General features: G+C 53.4%; 1 protein-coding gene across 1 annotated transcript in view; it reads right to left on the reverse strand.

Annotated features, from left to right (window-relative positions):
• Positions 1-17661, reverse strand: part of OSBPL10 (oxysterol binding protein like 10) — a 291725-nt gene that overhangs the window by 9475 nt on the left and 264589 nt on the right. The window contains exons 8-9 of the mRNA XM_040636895.1: positions 8446-8923; positions 144-330 (exon numbers count right to left, since the gene is read on the reverse strand). Coding sequence (XP_040492829.1) covers positions 144-330; positions 8446-8923 — 665 coding nt within the window. The remainder of the gene's footprint in view (positions 1-143; positions 331-8445; positions 8924-17661) is intronic.

Below are 17661 nucleotides of genomic sequence, written 5' to 3' on the forward strand. Positions count from 1 at the left end.
GGAGGCGCTTCTTTTAAAAAAGATCGTTAACTTTATCTTGATTTTCAACTCCTCCCGCAGCTGGAACCCAAGCTCCGTCTGGAGGAAAGAAAGTCCGGGCGCCCTGTGAAGGCAGACACACAGCATCCACGGACGCCTCCTACCTGTGGACTTTCCCTCCGTAAAAAGGCTTCGTGTGGAAGATCACTGTGGCCGAGTACCCCGTCTTGGCACAGCTGATGCTGACTTTGCCTCCGAGCTCCACCCAGGGGATGGTGAGAATGGAGCGCGCGTAGGCACTGGGCAAGGTGAACACGTACTCCTCCCCGTGCTCCAGGAGCCTCAGCACACCTCCAGGGAGAGAGCGGGAGAGAGTCAGGCACACAAGAACAGGGCAGCTGGGGATCAAAAGACATCAAGATAACAAACCAAGTAGCCTCCCGCGACAGAGGTCGCGTCTCCCACCTCTGCAAAGGTCAGCCCCTCGGCGGCCACGTGTTTATTTATCCCCTGCCCTACTGCGTGCCAGACGCTGCTGCGAATACAACAGTGAACAGACCACTTTCTTCCTTCAAGGAGAACACGAAGGTGGACATTAATCACCAACTGTGACAAAGGCAGGAGGGAGAAGTGTCCAGTGCCATGGAGGCCTCCAACAGGAGTTGATCTGGAAACAGAATTCTCCCGAAGGAAGGGAAGTTTGGACTACGTAAGAGTCGAGAAGGTAAATGTCGGGGGGGGGGGGGAGAACATGTGCAAAGGCCCTGTGGTGGGAAGGAGCCTGGTGAGCAGGGAAGGGCCCACATGCACAAAGGGAGGAGGGAAGAGGTGTGGATGTGCAGGCTGGCTAATTTGGCAGGGGCCAGACCTTCTTTTAAGCTTTGAAATAGCATGTGAAGGAGTTCTCCCTTTTCCTGAGAGCAGGAGAGACCTTCACGGTTCTCACGAAGCCAGAGAACTCAACCTGGACACTGCTATCAGCAACCTGGGGCAGGCAGTAGCCACATGGACAACCTGTCTCTGGATCAGGGGTTCTCCAACCCAGGATCCAAGCCTTAGGTGTGGAGAGGTTTCAGTCCTCCGGAACAATGCAAAATTGTGTGGTTTGTTTATTTTCTAGGGAAAGGGGCCACGGTTTCCATCAAGATCTCGAAAGCTAACATGAAAGCCTTTAAACGCACATACTCCCAGGGCGGGGAGTCTAGTTGTATGCTGTCGTATAGTTTATATGCTACACAAGGTGCCCTCTGAGAGCTGAAATCCAACCCTTGCTCTGGCCTGCCTTGCTGGGCACCCACAGTCGAGGGCAGCATTTTACTGCACCCAAAGGCCCATACAGGCTGGCAGAGGCCCCGAGAACCAGGATACAGGCTGAGATGTGTTCCATGCAAGGAACCTTCTCAGCCTCCCACTCCAGCCCTGGGGCTCGGGGACCTGCACACGGCCTCACCCTCTATCCCAACTCGTTCCCAGCCTGGCCATCAACGGGTGCACTGTGCGTCGCAGGAAGGAACGTGCCGTCCTTCGGCCCCTCCCTGGTGGTGCCCCCTCCCCAGGCCCCTGGGGGTCAGTGGTGCCCATGTGTTGGCACTTTCTGGCTGCCAGGCATTCCTGGGGGCTTCCCACGCATTATGTCGGTTAAGTTTCACAACGACTCCATTTGGCAATAATTGGCATGTTTAAGTAAGGCTGAGGAAATTGAAATTCAGGTTAAGTAATGAGGCGGGTCAGCACTCCCCTCTCAGGCCAGACACGCCTGTATCAAGGAGAGCCAGAGCGCGCCCAGTAGAGACAGTGTGTTTCTCTCAGTCCCGACGAGCTTGCCGGGGGGCTGAGGACAGATGGGACTACACCGTACAGAGAAGTCCTGAATGCCGAGTCGCTAAGGTCAGTGGAGGGCGCGGACAACTAGAACTCAGTTTACCCTCGAACATCCCCTGACTCCCCGAAGTGCTACCGTCTGCAGATAACCGACGACGCTCGTCTGGAACCAGCAGGCGCCCTCTCTGTTACCTCCAGTAAAGTCAGTTCTGCCGACGCACAGAAAGAGAGAAGTGGCCTGCAAGTCCGGGCGAACATGCTCACGTGTGTGCAGGGGGCTCGAGCACCCCCAGAGCGGAGGGTTGCTCACACACGTGGGGCACGTGCAGGAGCTGAGACCGTCAGGGAAAAACAGATTTGTGGGTCACTCACGATCACGCGGGCAGGACCGGAGGACAGATATCGTGGCAGCATTTAAATCTCCATCTCTCTCTCTCTCTCCCCCCTCCCCTCCCGCCCCGTCCTGCACAAATGGACGGAACATAGACACACAATAGCATGCTCTACTACGCCAAATATACCGAACATCAGAGCGGACCTCCCCGTTCTCCACCTTGCCTTAGCTCTCTAACTGAAGCCACGCATCTCCCTGAGAGTAAAGCCCCCAGGCCATCGAATGCTCTCACAGAGACCCTCATCCCTCCTCCTACAGGGCAGTGAGTAGACCCTTCTTATGGCCCGAGGCCCCGCCGCCCTGTGGGCACACACGGAGGGATGACATGTCTGGCAGGAGAATTACCCTTTGCTAGCTCAGTTCTTACAGTTTCTGAGCAGGACCCTTGGAGGAGAACAGCCGGGGCTGACACATTTGTTGTTTCAAAGCCCACTCTGTGTCTGACTTCCTCACATTCGGTGGCTTGAGCAGGTGGGAAATCGCAGCTAATACCAGACACAGGCAGGACACCCACACGCAAGAAGAACTGGAAGGAGAAGCTGAGAAGAGGGGGCCACCTCGGACTTTCCTCCCTGGCCCAGTTCTACCCACAAGCTTCCAGGTCCTCCGGGGCCAGCCCCATCCGCACGGTGTCTGGGGCTGTGGCAGCTGGGAGAGGACCCCGGGTCCCTGCAGAGGAGACTTTCTCCGAGGTCCCGGAGAAGAGGCTGTCCCCCATCCCTGGCCTCCGTGCTAATGGACTACTTGGTAGCAGAACCCTTCCACGGCGGCCACCGTGTCCTCAAGAGTGCCCCCCACTCCGACAGCTCCAGCGTCGCTGACGGGTCAGCCCTTCCAGGCCGCAGCTGGGAGCGCACGGCCGGCCGGCAGCCTCTCTTCAGGCCAGGGCCACACAACCGAGCGCCTTCGTGACGCAGCGTTGTACAGCTGATATTCTCTTTGCCACATATTCACGTGGACCCTGTGCCCCAGGGTTTCGTAAAGAGCTGGATGAGACGGAGACCTCCGAGGGGGGTCCTCTGAAGCCCTCAGTCACTCACCAGCCTGGGGCCTTACCTTCTCTGTGCCTCAGTTTCCTTATCCGTGACCCAGGGATGACAGTAGCCCCACCTCCACAGGCTGCGGTGAGGAGGAGAAGGCGATTCTAGAACTTAGCTAAAAGCACCCGCCTGGCACATAGCCAGACCCCAGAGGTTCTATATCCTAACTACTCCGCGCTCTCTGGAGCGGCTTTCTTGGAGGGTGAAGTCTGAGCAGCAGTATTTCCATTTCGGAATAAAGAGCGAATCACAAAGAGGCAGCGGGGTATGCACACGGGGGATGGAGAGAGGACAGAGACATCCTCTTCCCACTCATCTCTAGAAAAGTGTCTTGCAGGGGCACCTGGGTGGCTCGGTCGCTAAGCGTCTGACTCTTGATCTCAGAGTCGTGAGTTCGGCCCCGTGCCGGGCTCCACAGTGGGTGTGGGGCCTACCTAAAAAAAGAAGAAGAAAATGGAAGAAAGCAAAAGAAAAAAGGAAAAATCTCCTTCAAAGCTGAAGTCCACAGACATCAGTGAGCCCCAAAGCTGAGCTGGTAGGAAAGCACTGGGGAGACCACACTCCCGTGGCTCTTCTCTAAAAGTCCATAAATGTGCGCTTTCTCATTAAACACCTGCAATTATCCCTTCCCAGTCCGAACTCTTCTTTCAGGGCTGCATAAAACAAAACAAAACAAAAAAATCTGTCCCTGATATGAAGAAAAGACTATATTAAAACTAGACTTACAGATGGGCTCACAAATGAAGGTTCCTTTTTAATTAGCCTAAGAGCTGAGAGAAGCCAAAAAAAATGTCAAATAATCAATATTTCCACAGCGTGGTTAGTCTTCGAGCTGCAAGATTTCCATTTTCAATCCCACAGATTGATTTACCAGTAAACATAAGGCAAAGCATTAAGATTTTCAAACTGAGACATTTAAAATACTTTCGCAGGCGCTCTCAATCTGAGGACCCACACTGTTCCAGCAGGCGGCTGGCTCTGGGAAGCACCAAACGGCAGGGCGAACGCGGACACAGGTCGGCAGGCCCGACAGCGTCCGCGCTCCCAAGCACCCAGCCGACCCGCACTTCTCTCGCTGGAACTAACAGCCTGTCCCCCCAGACTCAATTAAGAAGCGGTGCCACTTCCTGGGCTCTGGCTCCGGAGTTTTGGGGGGAGCAGGTTGCAAGAGCGGCTGAATACGCCTCGGTTCCCCCACAGAGCGGGTGATGAGCAGAGGGACCTCGTTTCCCCGGGGACGGGCTGCGGGACCTGGGCGGGGGGAGCCAGTCTCTGAGCTGCGACCTAAGTGACACTCTGTATAATGGCATTTTATTGTAGCCAAATGTGGCACGGCCTAAAGGCAGTACTTTAAAAGATAAGCCCATGTATTTACATACAAAAATTTCCCGTGCACCCATGAAGATCTAATTTTTAAAATGAGGGGGTGGGAAAAAAAGAAGTTACTTCAGACGCAGTCAACAAATCCATGGAATCTGCTAGATCAGTACAAGGAAGTAGTGAGAAAAGAAAAACATCCTGGCTTCCCATCCCCTCAATCCCCCAAAGGAGCTCTGAATACAGGAACCAAAAACAACTTTTTTTTTTTTTTAAGATTTTATTTATTTATTTGACAGAGAGAGAGACAGCCAGCGAGAGAGGGAACACAAGCAGGGGGAGTGGGAGAGGAAGAAGCAGGCTCATAGCGGAGGAGCCTGATGTGGGGCTCGATCCCATAACGCCGGGATCGCGCCCTGAGCCGAAGGCAGACGCTTAACCTCTGTGCCACCCAGGCGCCCCAGGAACCAGAAACTTCTGCTCCAAAATTTGGGGACTCTTAAAAGTATTTTCTTGGGGGGCACCTGGGTGGCTCAGTCGATTGAGCGTCTGCCTTTGGCTCAGGTCATGATCCTGGGGTCCGGGGATTGAGCCCTGCATCTGGCTCCCTGCTTAGTGGGGAGTCTGCTTCTCCCTCTGTCTCTGTGCTTTCCCTCTCTCTCTCAAATAAATAAGATTTTTTTTTAAGTATTTTCTGGGGAAAAAAAGGATCCTGGGTGTTACAGACCGCACATTTCATTAATATGAAAGGGGGATGTAGCTTCTGGAAGGACTTAGGGAAACGTAAGGCCTCACAAGAATGAGCCAAGGGTGGGGGTCCCCTGACCCTTCCCAGGTCCATTCACAGCAGGAATGCACTGGCTATGTCCAGGGAGGGCCCTTCCAGAGTCTCTCTCCAGAATTTTCTTTCTGATTTCAGCACTCTACTGAGAAGTTCTACGTAGAATTTTCGAGCAGGGAGAACTGGGAGCAGCAGATTCTAATTCAGGGATGGCTTCAGTGAGGGTCTCAGGAGAGCGTGTTCCATGATCTCCCACCCACTGCATGAAGCGCTTTGTCCAGCGTGCCCAGGGCCGTGCCAAGTGAATCGAAGGCCCCAGGCCCTATCCTCCGCCTGTCGGGAACACCCTGAGACATCAGAGGCCCGCGCTCTGAGAGGCTCTCATTTGACAACCACCACCAATAACAGAAAGTGAAGGTGCTGAATCACCTCAGGGGGCGGGGAGTGGGGGACACGGTGGGGTAAAAGGACCCACCATTCTCAAGTGAAGTTCCAGAGGAGATAAACGGAGGTCACGTACGCCTCTGGGTGAAGGAAGGAGCCCCAGCCCAGGACAGAGCAGGATAACAAGAACCCAGGGAAGAGGCCAGAGAGGCACAGAATGTGCCGGAAGGGCTGGGCCAGCATGACAACACAGTCAGACAGGCAACGTGGCTGTACACGGCCTCCTCACCAGGACCCCCCCCCCCCGCCCCCCGAGGTGGACGGCTGGGGAGAGACTGAGTTTCGCTGACTGAAGAATTCCCTAACGCACTAGATTTGCAAATCTTCACCTTTATGGAAAATGTCCAGATCTCTGTCCAATGTCAGGAATCCTGGCTCACGGGCCCAGACACTGGGAGGTCCCTGCGCTGTGCTCTCACTTGACCATCTGTGGTTTTGCCTTGCCTTGACCCGTGGCAGCAGGCCTTTGGCTGAGGGCACGGGAATCCCCAGAACCGCACGAGAATACATTTTCTCCGTACCTGAACAAGCAGTTAGCTTTATCAGAAGACATTATATTCAGTGAGCGCTTTACCCTGGCTTATCACAGACCGAAAGTGTGTGCCCGCGGGAGGAAGAGAAAAGAAACAACTTGTCTGCCTCCCTCCAGCTGCGCCCCTGGGCCCTCCCCGCTCCCACCTCGGCTGTTCCACCCAGCAGCCCTGCGGTGCGGCTCCAGCCACGGCCACCCTCCCTGGACTCACACCACACTTGGGAAAAGCCGAGTCCCTGCAGGCCTCTGAGCCAGCCACCGTGGCCGGGCCCCTCCTCTCTGACCTGCCCCCTCTGCTCAAACACAGCAGCCTCCACGAAGTTCCTAGAACAGCCCTGCCTCACACGCTTGCCCTGGGCATCCGCGCCTCCTGCTCTCCTGGCCTGGAGCAGTCTTCCTCCAGCCGTCCGCACGGCTGCTCCCTCACCCCCAGCAAGCCTTGACTCAAAGCTTACATTCTGGGGACACCTGGCTGGCTCAGTCATTAAGTGGCTGCCCCTTGCTTGTGTGCACTCTCTCTCTCTCTGTCAAATAAATAAATACAATCTTTTTTCAAAAAAAAAAAAACCTTAAAAAAAAGCTGCATTCTTGTGGAGGTCTGCCCTGTGAACCGTGACAGCACCCCTCGGCCAGGCACCCCACTATCACCCCGTCCTGCTTTGTCTCGCAGAGCCAGTCACACGGCCCATTTCCTGCACGGGCCTTGTTTTCGGTGACTCACGCCTCAGGTGTCAGCTCTCTGAGGGCAGGGCCTTCTGTCTTGACCCCATCAGGGTGCCTGCCTGCCACCAAAAACGCCTCCATGCGTTTCCCAAGTGAACGAATAAACCCGTGGACTGTCTGAACCACCGTTAGAGATAAGCGAGTAAACACAATTGAACCAGGCCTCTCCGGAAGGTGCCGGCCGTCCACGCCCGCGGGCGGTGAACGTAAGGGAAGGTGTGAACGGCCTCCACACTCCACCCCTCCAGCAAACAAACATTCCACCTTCCAATAATTCTTGATGTGGGCAACTTAGGATAAGGAGTGAAATGAAACAGGAGATCTGAATCTCCCGCACTGGATTTTTGTTTCTAAATCAAAGGGAAGGCTTTGCCAGGACAAACCTTGGGGCGCAAGGGGGACCTTCCCAGATGCCATCCCATCCTCACGCCCCCCCCTCCGGCTCCCTCCCCACTGCTCCTCGCTCCCTCCCCTGCTTTACTTTTCTCCATAGCACCTCACACCTTCCAACACAACCAACATAATTTCATTTACCAGGAAAATAGAAGTAGAATGGAAGCTGAATGAGGACAGAGATTCTTTTTTTCTGGTCTATTTTGTTCGTACAAGTATCCACAGCTCCTAACATAATGTCTGGCATCTAGTAGGTACTCAATAAAAATGTCCTAAGGGAATGAGAGGTGTTCTTATCTCATGGATTTTGGAAGGGCTTCTAAGGAGTCATGTACTCCCTGAAACCGAAAACTAAATTTTGTGTTGGATTTTTTTCTTTCCTCGAGAAGAGAATCCATAGTCTCAGAGTCTCAAAGGAATCTGTGACTCAGAGAAGTTGAAGAACCACGAACGCAGATGCTTCCATTTAACAAGGATTATTATAGGTTTCTTCAAACAATGAATAAACTTCATTCACAGCTATTTGCTAAAATAGGAACGTGCGATCCACGAGTGCTGTGATTACATTGTTCTTGCTGCGGAAAGCTCTAGCAGAATCCAGAGATTTGCCTTGGGAATGTTTATGAGCAGATTCGGAAGAGGCAACACTATTTTCCTTATTGTCTGTGAGCCAGAACACGGGTGCGAATGAACAAAAATGTGTGTTCACAGATTTGGAGCCAACTCTTAATATTCACGCAAAGCTGAAAATAAAAATGGTACGTAAGGTGGGCCCCATATACGCATAATGTGTGAAGATCCAGGTGCATCCCATCTAATCTGCAACCTTGGCCCCACTGGGAAATTACCAGGGCCTGGTCCCCAAATAACAAAACCCGTCCCTCTTAACTACCCAGCCACCTCCAATTCCAAAACAAAATAAAAACAAAGAACTCCACACACGCCGTCATCAATCATCTCTCAGGTGTACGAACACCACCGTGCGAGAGCCAATCCCCGCCAAACGTACGACATGGCTTACCTTCCCCTATCATGGAGACCCCCACGGACATGCCCATGAACTTGCTTTTGGTCCATACGTGAGTGTTGACGCACAGTCTCTTCTCCTTGCACTCACAGTAGAAGCAGGAGATGGGTGGGTGATGGGACACCTGCTCGGCCACAAACCTCAGTTTGTAGCTTTTGGAAGGGTCCTCGGCCATCGGGTGCTCGTGGCCAGCAGGAGAATGGGCAGCAGTCCTCTTTGGCTTGACCCTGTCTTTGGGGACCTCCCAGGAGCAGTGAAACGTCTCACCGATGATGGGGTTGTAGGGCTTCTTGGCCAAGGCCCCCTTGCGGCCCTCGTGGAAGGCCGTGAGATAATACTCCACGAAGCAAATGACTCTCTCCTCCGGCGTGGCCCCGGCGGTGATGGCCAGCAGCAGGTCTGGGTGCGCCATGAAGTCTGCGTACATCTCCAGCAGGGATCGCTTCTCCAGGATGAACGTGGGAAGCACCACCTACGTTCAGACGGAGACAAAGTCAGACAGGAGACCCCGTGATGACACAAGGAAGGCTGCACCCCCACCGAGCAAACCCTGATCCTGGCGTCAGCCAGGAAGCTTTCTTTTATTCGTATACCAATGACAGATCGGGGGAACGATGTCCAAGAAAACAAGGTGGGAGACGTGGCTGCAGGGGCAGCAAAATACTAACCCGCCTTCGTGGACGAGATGGCTCGAGCAGCTCTCTTTTCTGCTCATCTGGACCCGAACGGCGGTCTCCGCCTCCCTCTCCACCGCTGTCACTGTCCTCACACAAAACCCTCTTTTAGGGGCGCCTGGGCGGCTCAGTCGTTAAACATCTGCCTTCGGCTCAGGGTCCCAGGATCGAGTCCCACAGTGGGCTCCCTACTCAGCGGGAAGCCTGCTCTCCCTCTCTCTCCCACTCCCCCTGCTTGTGTTCCCTCTCTCACTGTCTCTGTCAAATAAATGAATAAAATCTTAAAAAAAAAAACCCTCTTTTATTCCTTGTTACTTAGAGATGTGAAGAAAAGAGCTCGGAGGGACTTTTTCCTTTTCTTCCTGACATCAGACACAACCAAGGGCGGGGGTTCAGTGTGTCCCCCCGAACACGGAGCCTGGGGGTTTGCTGGTGCCGCATCACGGGGGTCCGGGTCGACCTGCACACACCACCACTGAGCATGTCTATTTGGAGATCTCTGTTAGAAGAGCAGCATACAAATCCCGACATGATCAAGACAGAGCAGGAGTGAGGAAAGGGCCCCTTGGCGCAGGTCTCTGGGAGGGAAGGCCAATTAGCGAGCCAGCGAATGTCCAGAGAGCTGCCACGGAGAAGAGGGGCCATGTGTGGGGGCTGCTCGGCAAGGCTGGGCCAGAGGAAATGAGCAGAAGTCACAAAGAAGTGGGCTGGCACTTAATACAGAATCTTCTGGTAAACGGACCGGCACTCGGGCTACTCCTGGGTTTGTTACGGGCATCACTACTAAAGAGGAGTAGAGATCTGAACGCCTCTGTCAGGGACAAGACAGGGACTCCTCGCGGATCCAGAGTGGACCCAGGCGCTCATCAACCCCAGTGAGGAGCTCAGGTAAAGCCAGCGAAGGCCACTGTGAAACTGGGCTGGAAAGCAGGTCACTCAGTACTACCGCTGACACGCGGAGGAGAGCGAGTCTGCTTCTCACTGCTCGAGCGTGATCTTAAAGCAACTTCGTTATTGGGGATCCATATCCGCCCACTTGGCTACAAGTCACAGCTCCCTTTGTCCTGGAGCGTCGCACGTTCTCCTCCTCGTGTGGAATCACAGGATTCTGAAGCTGGAAGGCCGACCATGGCCGTGGCCTGCTGGCTCCTAACACCCTCCGAGAGAGAGGGGGTGGGGGCACACGAGGGCAAGGCGACGCAGCTGGCTTACACTCCCTCCTCAGGACGGAGTCTGTCCTTCCTCCATATAGGCCCCAACTCCCGAGCAAATATTCTCTGACCGCGAATGTCAGAAGGCTTACAGATCTGCTACCCCGCCTCCACCTGGGTTTGCTCAGACCCTCCTTGCAAAAGATGTAGATACCGTGCAAGAGAGATGTCCTGAGAGAAGGAGCCCGCCAGGCCGACCGATCGGTAAAGCACAGAGATTTCAGAGGAAACGGGAGAAAGCCCAGCCCACCAGAGAGATGACTCTGGTATCTTTTTTTTTTTTTTAAGATTTTTTAAATTTATTTGACAGAGAGAGACACAGCAAGAGAGGGAACACAAGCGCGGGGGGTGGGGGTGGGAGAGGGAGAAGCAGACTCCCCGCTGAGCAAGGAGCCCAATGTGGGGCTCGATCCCAGGACACTGGGATCATGACCTGAGCCGAAGGCAGACGCTTAACCGCCTGAGTCACCCAGGCGCCCTAAATCTGGTATCTTTATTAACACTTTTCTTTAGGTTAAATACTATGTCAGAGGAAAGAGTATGTGCACGTGTTATGTAAAAAAGCAGCCAGATGTAAAGTTAAACAGGCAACACCATCCTAGTATCATAAAAAGACCCCAAATGTTAACATGTATTTCTTGCTGTTAGAATTAAGTGATCTTTACATTTGTTTTTCTGAGTATCTTTCCACTTTCTATTTACAATATGCTGGAAGAAAAAAAACATTACTTAAAACACAACTATGCAAATCAATGGAGATTTCCACATTTTCTTTCAGCCAGAACTTGACAACACTGAGAATCTGGCTGCCCAAGGACCTGAGCTGGCCAGGTAAAGCACATTCTGGCTCAGAATGGCCTTTCAGAGGCCACTGTGATTACTTCCTACATCTTTTATGGTCATCACTCAATGGCCATCGTTGTGTGGCTCTCTTCCAAAGGGGCTCTTGGGGACTAGGTGGCTGCGTTCTCCCCGTGGCCTCCCTCCACGCACGCGGCCAACAGCAGAGTAAAGGGGAGGCAGAAGCAGCCCCACACACTCACCATCGCTCCCTCTCCTGCCCCCAGAGCTGCCCAAGGTCTCCCCTGGGAGCTCTGCTCAACAGGCTGCTCGGGGACTATGGATTTAACGAGCCTTGGGAACACCCCCAGTGAGGCCAAACCAACTAAAAAGAAAAAGGAGCCCTAAATGTCTGCATCTCCGGGCCTTCCCCAAACCACCCCATTTCTTGTCCCCCCCCTTCCCCGGCAGGGCCCCGTGATCACAAAGGAACCCGGGAGGGTAAGGTCAGCCTTACCCAGACAGACAGGATTCCCATGAAGGGGGCTCCGGGCCTTGACTTGCACCCTTCTCTGCCCCTGCGGACTGGGGCTTCCCCGGCAACAATTCCAGCTCTGGACAAGGAGAACTGTCAAGTGTGTACCCGAGATTGAAATTACAAGGCGACAACTGGCTACCGTGGTTACTCTCTTGGTATATATTTTTGAAAAGGGCAAGACCATAAGGCAGTTCCCCTAACTTAGCATTTCTGAACTCCGAAGCCGAAGGAGTAAAACAAAATAACTAGGATAAAGAGCTCCACTCAGCACCCCAAATCACTGAACAGCAGAACGGAAAGGGACCCTCCGGGTGATGGAGTCGAACGTCCTGGTCTCACAGCTGAGGGGACAGAGACAGGGAAAGGGGAGGGAAGGCACCACACAGGAACCCTGGGGCTCCCAACTGCCACCCAAAGTTCTTCCCGTTACCCCGACACGTCACAAGCGTCTGCTTCTGGCTAACAGCAGCATTTTCTTTCCCTCGGCGGACTAGGGAGGTAAGAGTTCACTGAACAGAACAACTGGGACAGCTGGGCCACCTCACCTACTGCCACTGGTTAATTAGTGGGGGGCAGGGGGCGCCTGGGTGGCTCAGTCGGTTAAGCCTCCGACTTCTGATTTCAGCTCAGGTCATGATCTCGGGGTCCTGGGATCGAGCCCCCCATCAGGCTCTGCACTCAGTGGGGGTCTGCTTCTCCCTCTCCCTCTGTTCCTCCCCACACCCACCCCCGCTTGCTTGTGCGCATGCTTTCTCTCTCAAATAAATAAACAAATCTTTAAAAAAAAATAAATAACTGGGGGCACGAAGTGGCACACAGGTAAGGGGGACACATGAGCCCCACCTTCTGGCCCACTCTACTCCTCCTGGAATGACTAGGCAACCCACCTGTCCAAAAATTATTAATTACTATGGGGAGGGAGACCATCGGCTATGAAGAAAGGCAAGCACAGCGCCCCCATCTGGAAAAGTGTGGCTCTGGCTTCCTAAACTGGCCTCCCTGCTTTCCGTCAGGCCCATCTTGATTTCTTCTCCACACCACAGCCAGGCCCATCTCTCTAGAATCTCTACAAGAGATAAATGAAGTCCAGTCTGGCCCCCACCTCCCTCTAGTGGGACATTATCCCTCCCTTTCTGCCCCCAGCCCTCCCCTTACAAGTACCCCCCCACACACACATTCAAATCCTATTTTCCCTTTTTTGCTCTCCTCCTGCCTCATCTGAACGATGAACAGCTATTCCGCTCAAGGGTACCCTCCTCTGTGAAGCTTTTTCTGATCAGCCTCTCACAACTCCCTCCTGGAGATCCTCACCACACCCCATGTGTCTGCACCATGCCATCAACAATGCTTGGTGTGATAAACAGCATTGGGGGGGGGGCCTGGGGGGCTCAGTCAGCTAAGCACCTGCCTTCGGCTCAGGTCAGGATCCCAGGGTCCTGGGATCAAGTCCTGTGTTGGGCTCCCCACTCAGCAGGGAGTCTGCTTCTTCCTCTGACCCTCCCCCAGCCCATGCTTGCACGAGCTCTCTCTCTCTAATAAAAAAAAATATTTAAAAAAATTAAAAATAAGAGCATTACTGGGACAGTTTGGGAAAGTTTTCCTGTGAGCCACATATGAGACAGTATTGTATCAACGTGATATCTCCCGAGTATGTCAAGGGTATCGTGTGGGAGGATGTCCTTGTCCTCAGGAGAGGCACACTGGCAGACGCAGGGGAGAACGGTCCTGTTAGCAACGTACTTGGAAACGGTTCATCCAAAACCAGACAGACACGCTTACATACAGGCGCATCTGGGGGGCTGCGGAGCGAGAGGAGGGGGAGAGAGAAGGAGAGAGAGCGGGAGGGAGCAGAGAAGGGAGAAGAAAAGCAAAGCAGCAAAGCAGCAAAATGTGAACAACCGGCAAATAATGGCGAAGGTTACAGGGCAGTTCTCTGTACTGTTCACAGCTCCACCACAGATGGGAAAATGCACAAAATAAAAAGGTGGAGGGAAAAGAAAGAAGGCTCTACTAGGGACGCGATACCTGAGAACTTATCGATTTTCAAAGCCAGGCCCTCCCCAAATTGCAGACCCAGGGAACGTGGGCTCACGGCCACCAGCAAGTCCAACCCACTTGGACATATACTCTATACTCGAACCTGATGCCGCGGCTCTGTCAGAGCTGGGAAAAGCAGAATACCCGGAGAGACGGAGGGGACGGACTGAGAGGGGAAGGACGAATTCTTCTTTCCTCCCTTGTCGGTCTGTCTTGTTGGTGTGTGTGCCGAATACCAGACCAATGCCTTTCAAAAACAGCACCCTGAACAGTTCAGACAAGATAACATATTTTCACTGAAGCAGATTTCCATCTCGCAGACCTTCTCCCTGCCTGGAGTGTGTGTGCGTGCACGCCTTTGCAAATAAGTCACTTCATCATCTGTTCCTTGGGCAGTGGACACTGGAGATACAGAGCCCAGAAGTGGCGAGTGCTAACTGGGCTGTCTGCCCCCAACGGAGACGTGAGTGATGGCCCAGCTGTGCAGACCGACAGCATCCAAATGGCTGGGATCCCCGCTGCAGACTTATCGAGCCATCAATAAGGGCTGCCTTTTCTCCCATTAACATAATTAAGACAATGAAGTGCTTTGGGGAAAGGAGGAAAAAAAAAAAAGATCTGCATTCGGGACTCTGAGAACAATTAATTACATTTAAAGTTGCATCAGTCTAGAAGTAACTAATCTCCAGGTTGGGCTCTCAGAGCTTTGAAATAATCAATTGGCCACCAAGACAGTCAGAGGGTCCAAAGAGAGAGTGTCTTCCCCCGAACAGGGAACACAGCAGCCTTCGGCAAAGAAAGGCCAAAAGCAGGTGCAGTTTTCTCCAAAGAAACATCCGTTAACTTAATAACCTTGAGAATCATCTATATAACTCTGTCCTGAGACAGTCAGACCCACCCAGTGCCAAGGAGCAGGCACGGAGAGGCCGAAACCACCACCGAGACGGATCTATGTAATCCTCTAAGGAAACCAGGAGAAGTGCACAAAACTCCAGCCTTACCGAATAAAGCATGGATAATTCACACTGCCAAAGGGTTCTTTCCTTAGCCAACAGGGTGCTCTCCTGGCTTTCCTTAAAATGCCACCCCCCGGGCACCTGGGTGGCTCAGTCTGTGCCTGTGGCGCAGTCCGTGCCTGCGGCTCAGGTTGTGATCCCAGAGTCCCAGGATCGAGCCCCTCTCTCTCTCAAATAAGTAAATAAAATCTTGTGCTCTCTCTCTCAAATAAATAAATAAAATCTTGAAAACAAACAAACAAACAAACAAAAACCAAACCAAGATTTGGAGAGAAGAGCCAAAGGCATCAGGAAGGGAAGCAGACACAATACTGGGGGGAATGCGACACTGCATCCCCACAGTTGCCTCTGTGGGGGTTCATTTCCAGGGTAAACCCGGGCTCTTCTGACCCTTCTCAGAAACACTTCCCCCTTGGAAGGAGCTGAAGCATAGTGACACTGATCTTTGGCATACTGTGACTAAACCTGGAAACTTAGCCTACTGAGGCCCTCCAAGGAGAAAACCCGTACACCCAACACGTCTGCTACTCCCTCATGCTAGGATCAAGAAGCCGCAGAGACACACGGCCCGTCGCACTAGTTGTTGATGACGGCCAAGACCAACTTGGTGGAAGGTTATGCGGCCAGTCAAGTATACACGGGCAAGGACAGCGTTCTCCTCCTCGAGCCCACCAGTGAGGACACGGCTGTTTGCCGTAGTGGGATCTGTGGGGTCAACAAACCGCAACTGTGCACCGGATCTCCACCTGGTTTTGCAAACGGTGCTACTGCAGCAATTCAAAGGATTCTTAAGCATCGTAGAAATGTACCAGTTATCTCGGTAAGCCTCTCTCACAAAGTGAGACTTGTCTGCCGTAATTGCTGGTGGAAGCAGAAAGAGTTACGGGTCCCTGGGAAAAGAAAGAGGAAGACCTAGCTTTCTTGACATAAGAAAAGTCATTTGAGGCAACCCCCCCCCAGCCCCACCCTGCCACCTTATGAAAGAAGGTAAGAACAGCCACTCTCGGGCCAGGAGCTGCATTATGGGAGACAATAAATCAGTGGGAAAACTCCCAGGGCAGATTCAGAGGTAAAGATGGACTAGATGCACACAGAATTATCTTTGCGGGATCTGAAGTCCCCTGAGCACTCAGACACTGGCCCAAGAGGAGCCAGAGATTCGGTGATGTGGACCCTTGCCACCCTCCTGACATTGACCTAAACTCTGTCACCTTAAGATGACTTCTCCCCCAACTTCATGCTGTCTGCACCACTGGGCAAGCCCCTTCGTGAATACATATGCACCCTTAGCTTGAAACTGCCCCAGTTTGGTTGTTCGGGGAGACACTGCTTTGGGAAAGATCCCTGGTGTTCATTCTCCTTTACTTGTGGCAAATAAAATCCTTCCTTTTCCTAGTCTTTTGCTCGGTTGTGCCTTTGGGCTTAACACTCACCGAGAGGGGAGCCCGGCTTCAGGTAACAATGGGATACGCACTGTGTACCTTCAGGGTCAGGGACCTCCTCACCTGAGGAGAGCCCGATCCTCCCTCCCTTTGCCTTGCCCCAGTTTTAACCACAATCTCTATCCCCAAATTCCCACCTACTCTGTGGAATCACTTGTGCCCCCTAGAACAACACGAAATCCACTGTTCTAGATCTCCCTCTCACCTGATCCCGTAAAATTGGACTTTAGGCTAACCACCCACTGCCTCCCCGCCCAGAGGGAATCCATGTGGGCCACCTTGCTATCCATAACTACCACCCTCCTCCATCATCTCAGTTCCAAGCAGCCCACTCTCCACCCATTACCCGTGATGTCCCATCTCCCTCCACCTCATCCCAGCCCCACCAAGAACGACAGCCTCTTGACCCCGTTCTGCCCACCACCTCCTCGCAGCCTCGTTTCTCAACACACGGGCGTGGAGTCCATGGCCCTGCCTTACACTTACCCCCTCTGATCTCTGATCCCCCACCCCCCCAGCTCTGCCACTTTCTCCCGCTCGGGTACTAACCGAGTGAACCTCAAGTCTGTCACTATCCAGCTCCTCTCACTCTCCATGCCTCAGCTTACAGTTCAACCTCCCTGGAGGGAAAGAAGACGACACGCGGATGGGTCTTACTACAGCCGTGACCTACAGCAAACTTATGTGCCCCTGTGGGGGCGTGTGGCCATCCTCCTACCTTCTAGGTCGCCCTGAGATGACCACTCCTTTCCCGCTGCTGTCTGATCCTTCCCCAAATCTCTCAGGACCCCCCCTCTGTATTGCAGGATACAATACCGCTCCTGCGGTCCCTGGGACAAGCGAAGCGGCACAGACAGCACACACACGATCATCGATCATCGAAAAGCCAGCCCTCCTGCGGCACTTCCCTCCTGCGCTCTGAACCCCTTGCACGCCAGGTGCATGCACTCGCACAACAGCCCCCGCAGAAGGTACAGCTGTCCCGGGTTCACAGGAAGGAAACTGAGGCACTCAGGTTGGGGAACTCCATTAGGGTGCCACCCCGACGGTCTGGCTCAGGGCCACCTGCTTCACCCCAGGCTCTCCAGCCAATGTCCCAGCCTCTGCACCCCGGGCTCTGCCTGTTCCCTGGAGGCAATGGCTGCGCCGTCCCATCAAAGGGTGACCCTCCGCCCATGCTCTCAGCCCCATGCCCTCCTACTACTCGGCTTCCTGCAGCCACCACCCCTCCCCTCTCTATTCCCACCAGCACCCAGACACCTTCAGAAACCAAGCCTCCCAAGTCCAGGTCCACCTCCAGCTTCCACCTAACTTTCTGCTCCCCTTTTACTATATTCAAAGCTCTTGAAACAGCCATCTTTCCCCTCCGCCACCACTGTTCTTCCTATTCTCCCTTAAACCCGCCCCATCAGACCTTGATAAAAACAAGCGTGATGGTCTATTTCCAAGTCCGATCTTTCTGGAAACCTCCGACAACTGCACAGAGCCGATGCTCCTCTCTCCTGGAAGCAT

This window comes from Ursus maritimus, unplaced genomic scaffold, assembly GCF_017311325.1.
Source record: "Ursus maritimus isolate PB19 unplaced genomic scaffold, ASM1731132v1 scaffold_20, whole genome shotgun sequence".
Taxonomy (NCBI): domain Eukaryota; kingdom Metazoa; phylum Chordata; class Mammalia; order Carnivora; family Ursidae; genus Ursus; species Ursus maritimus.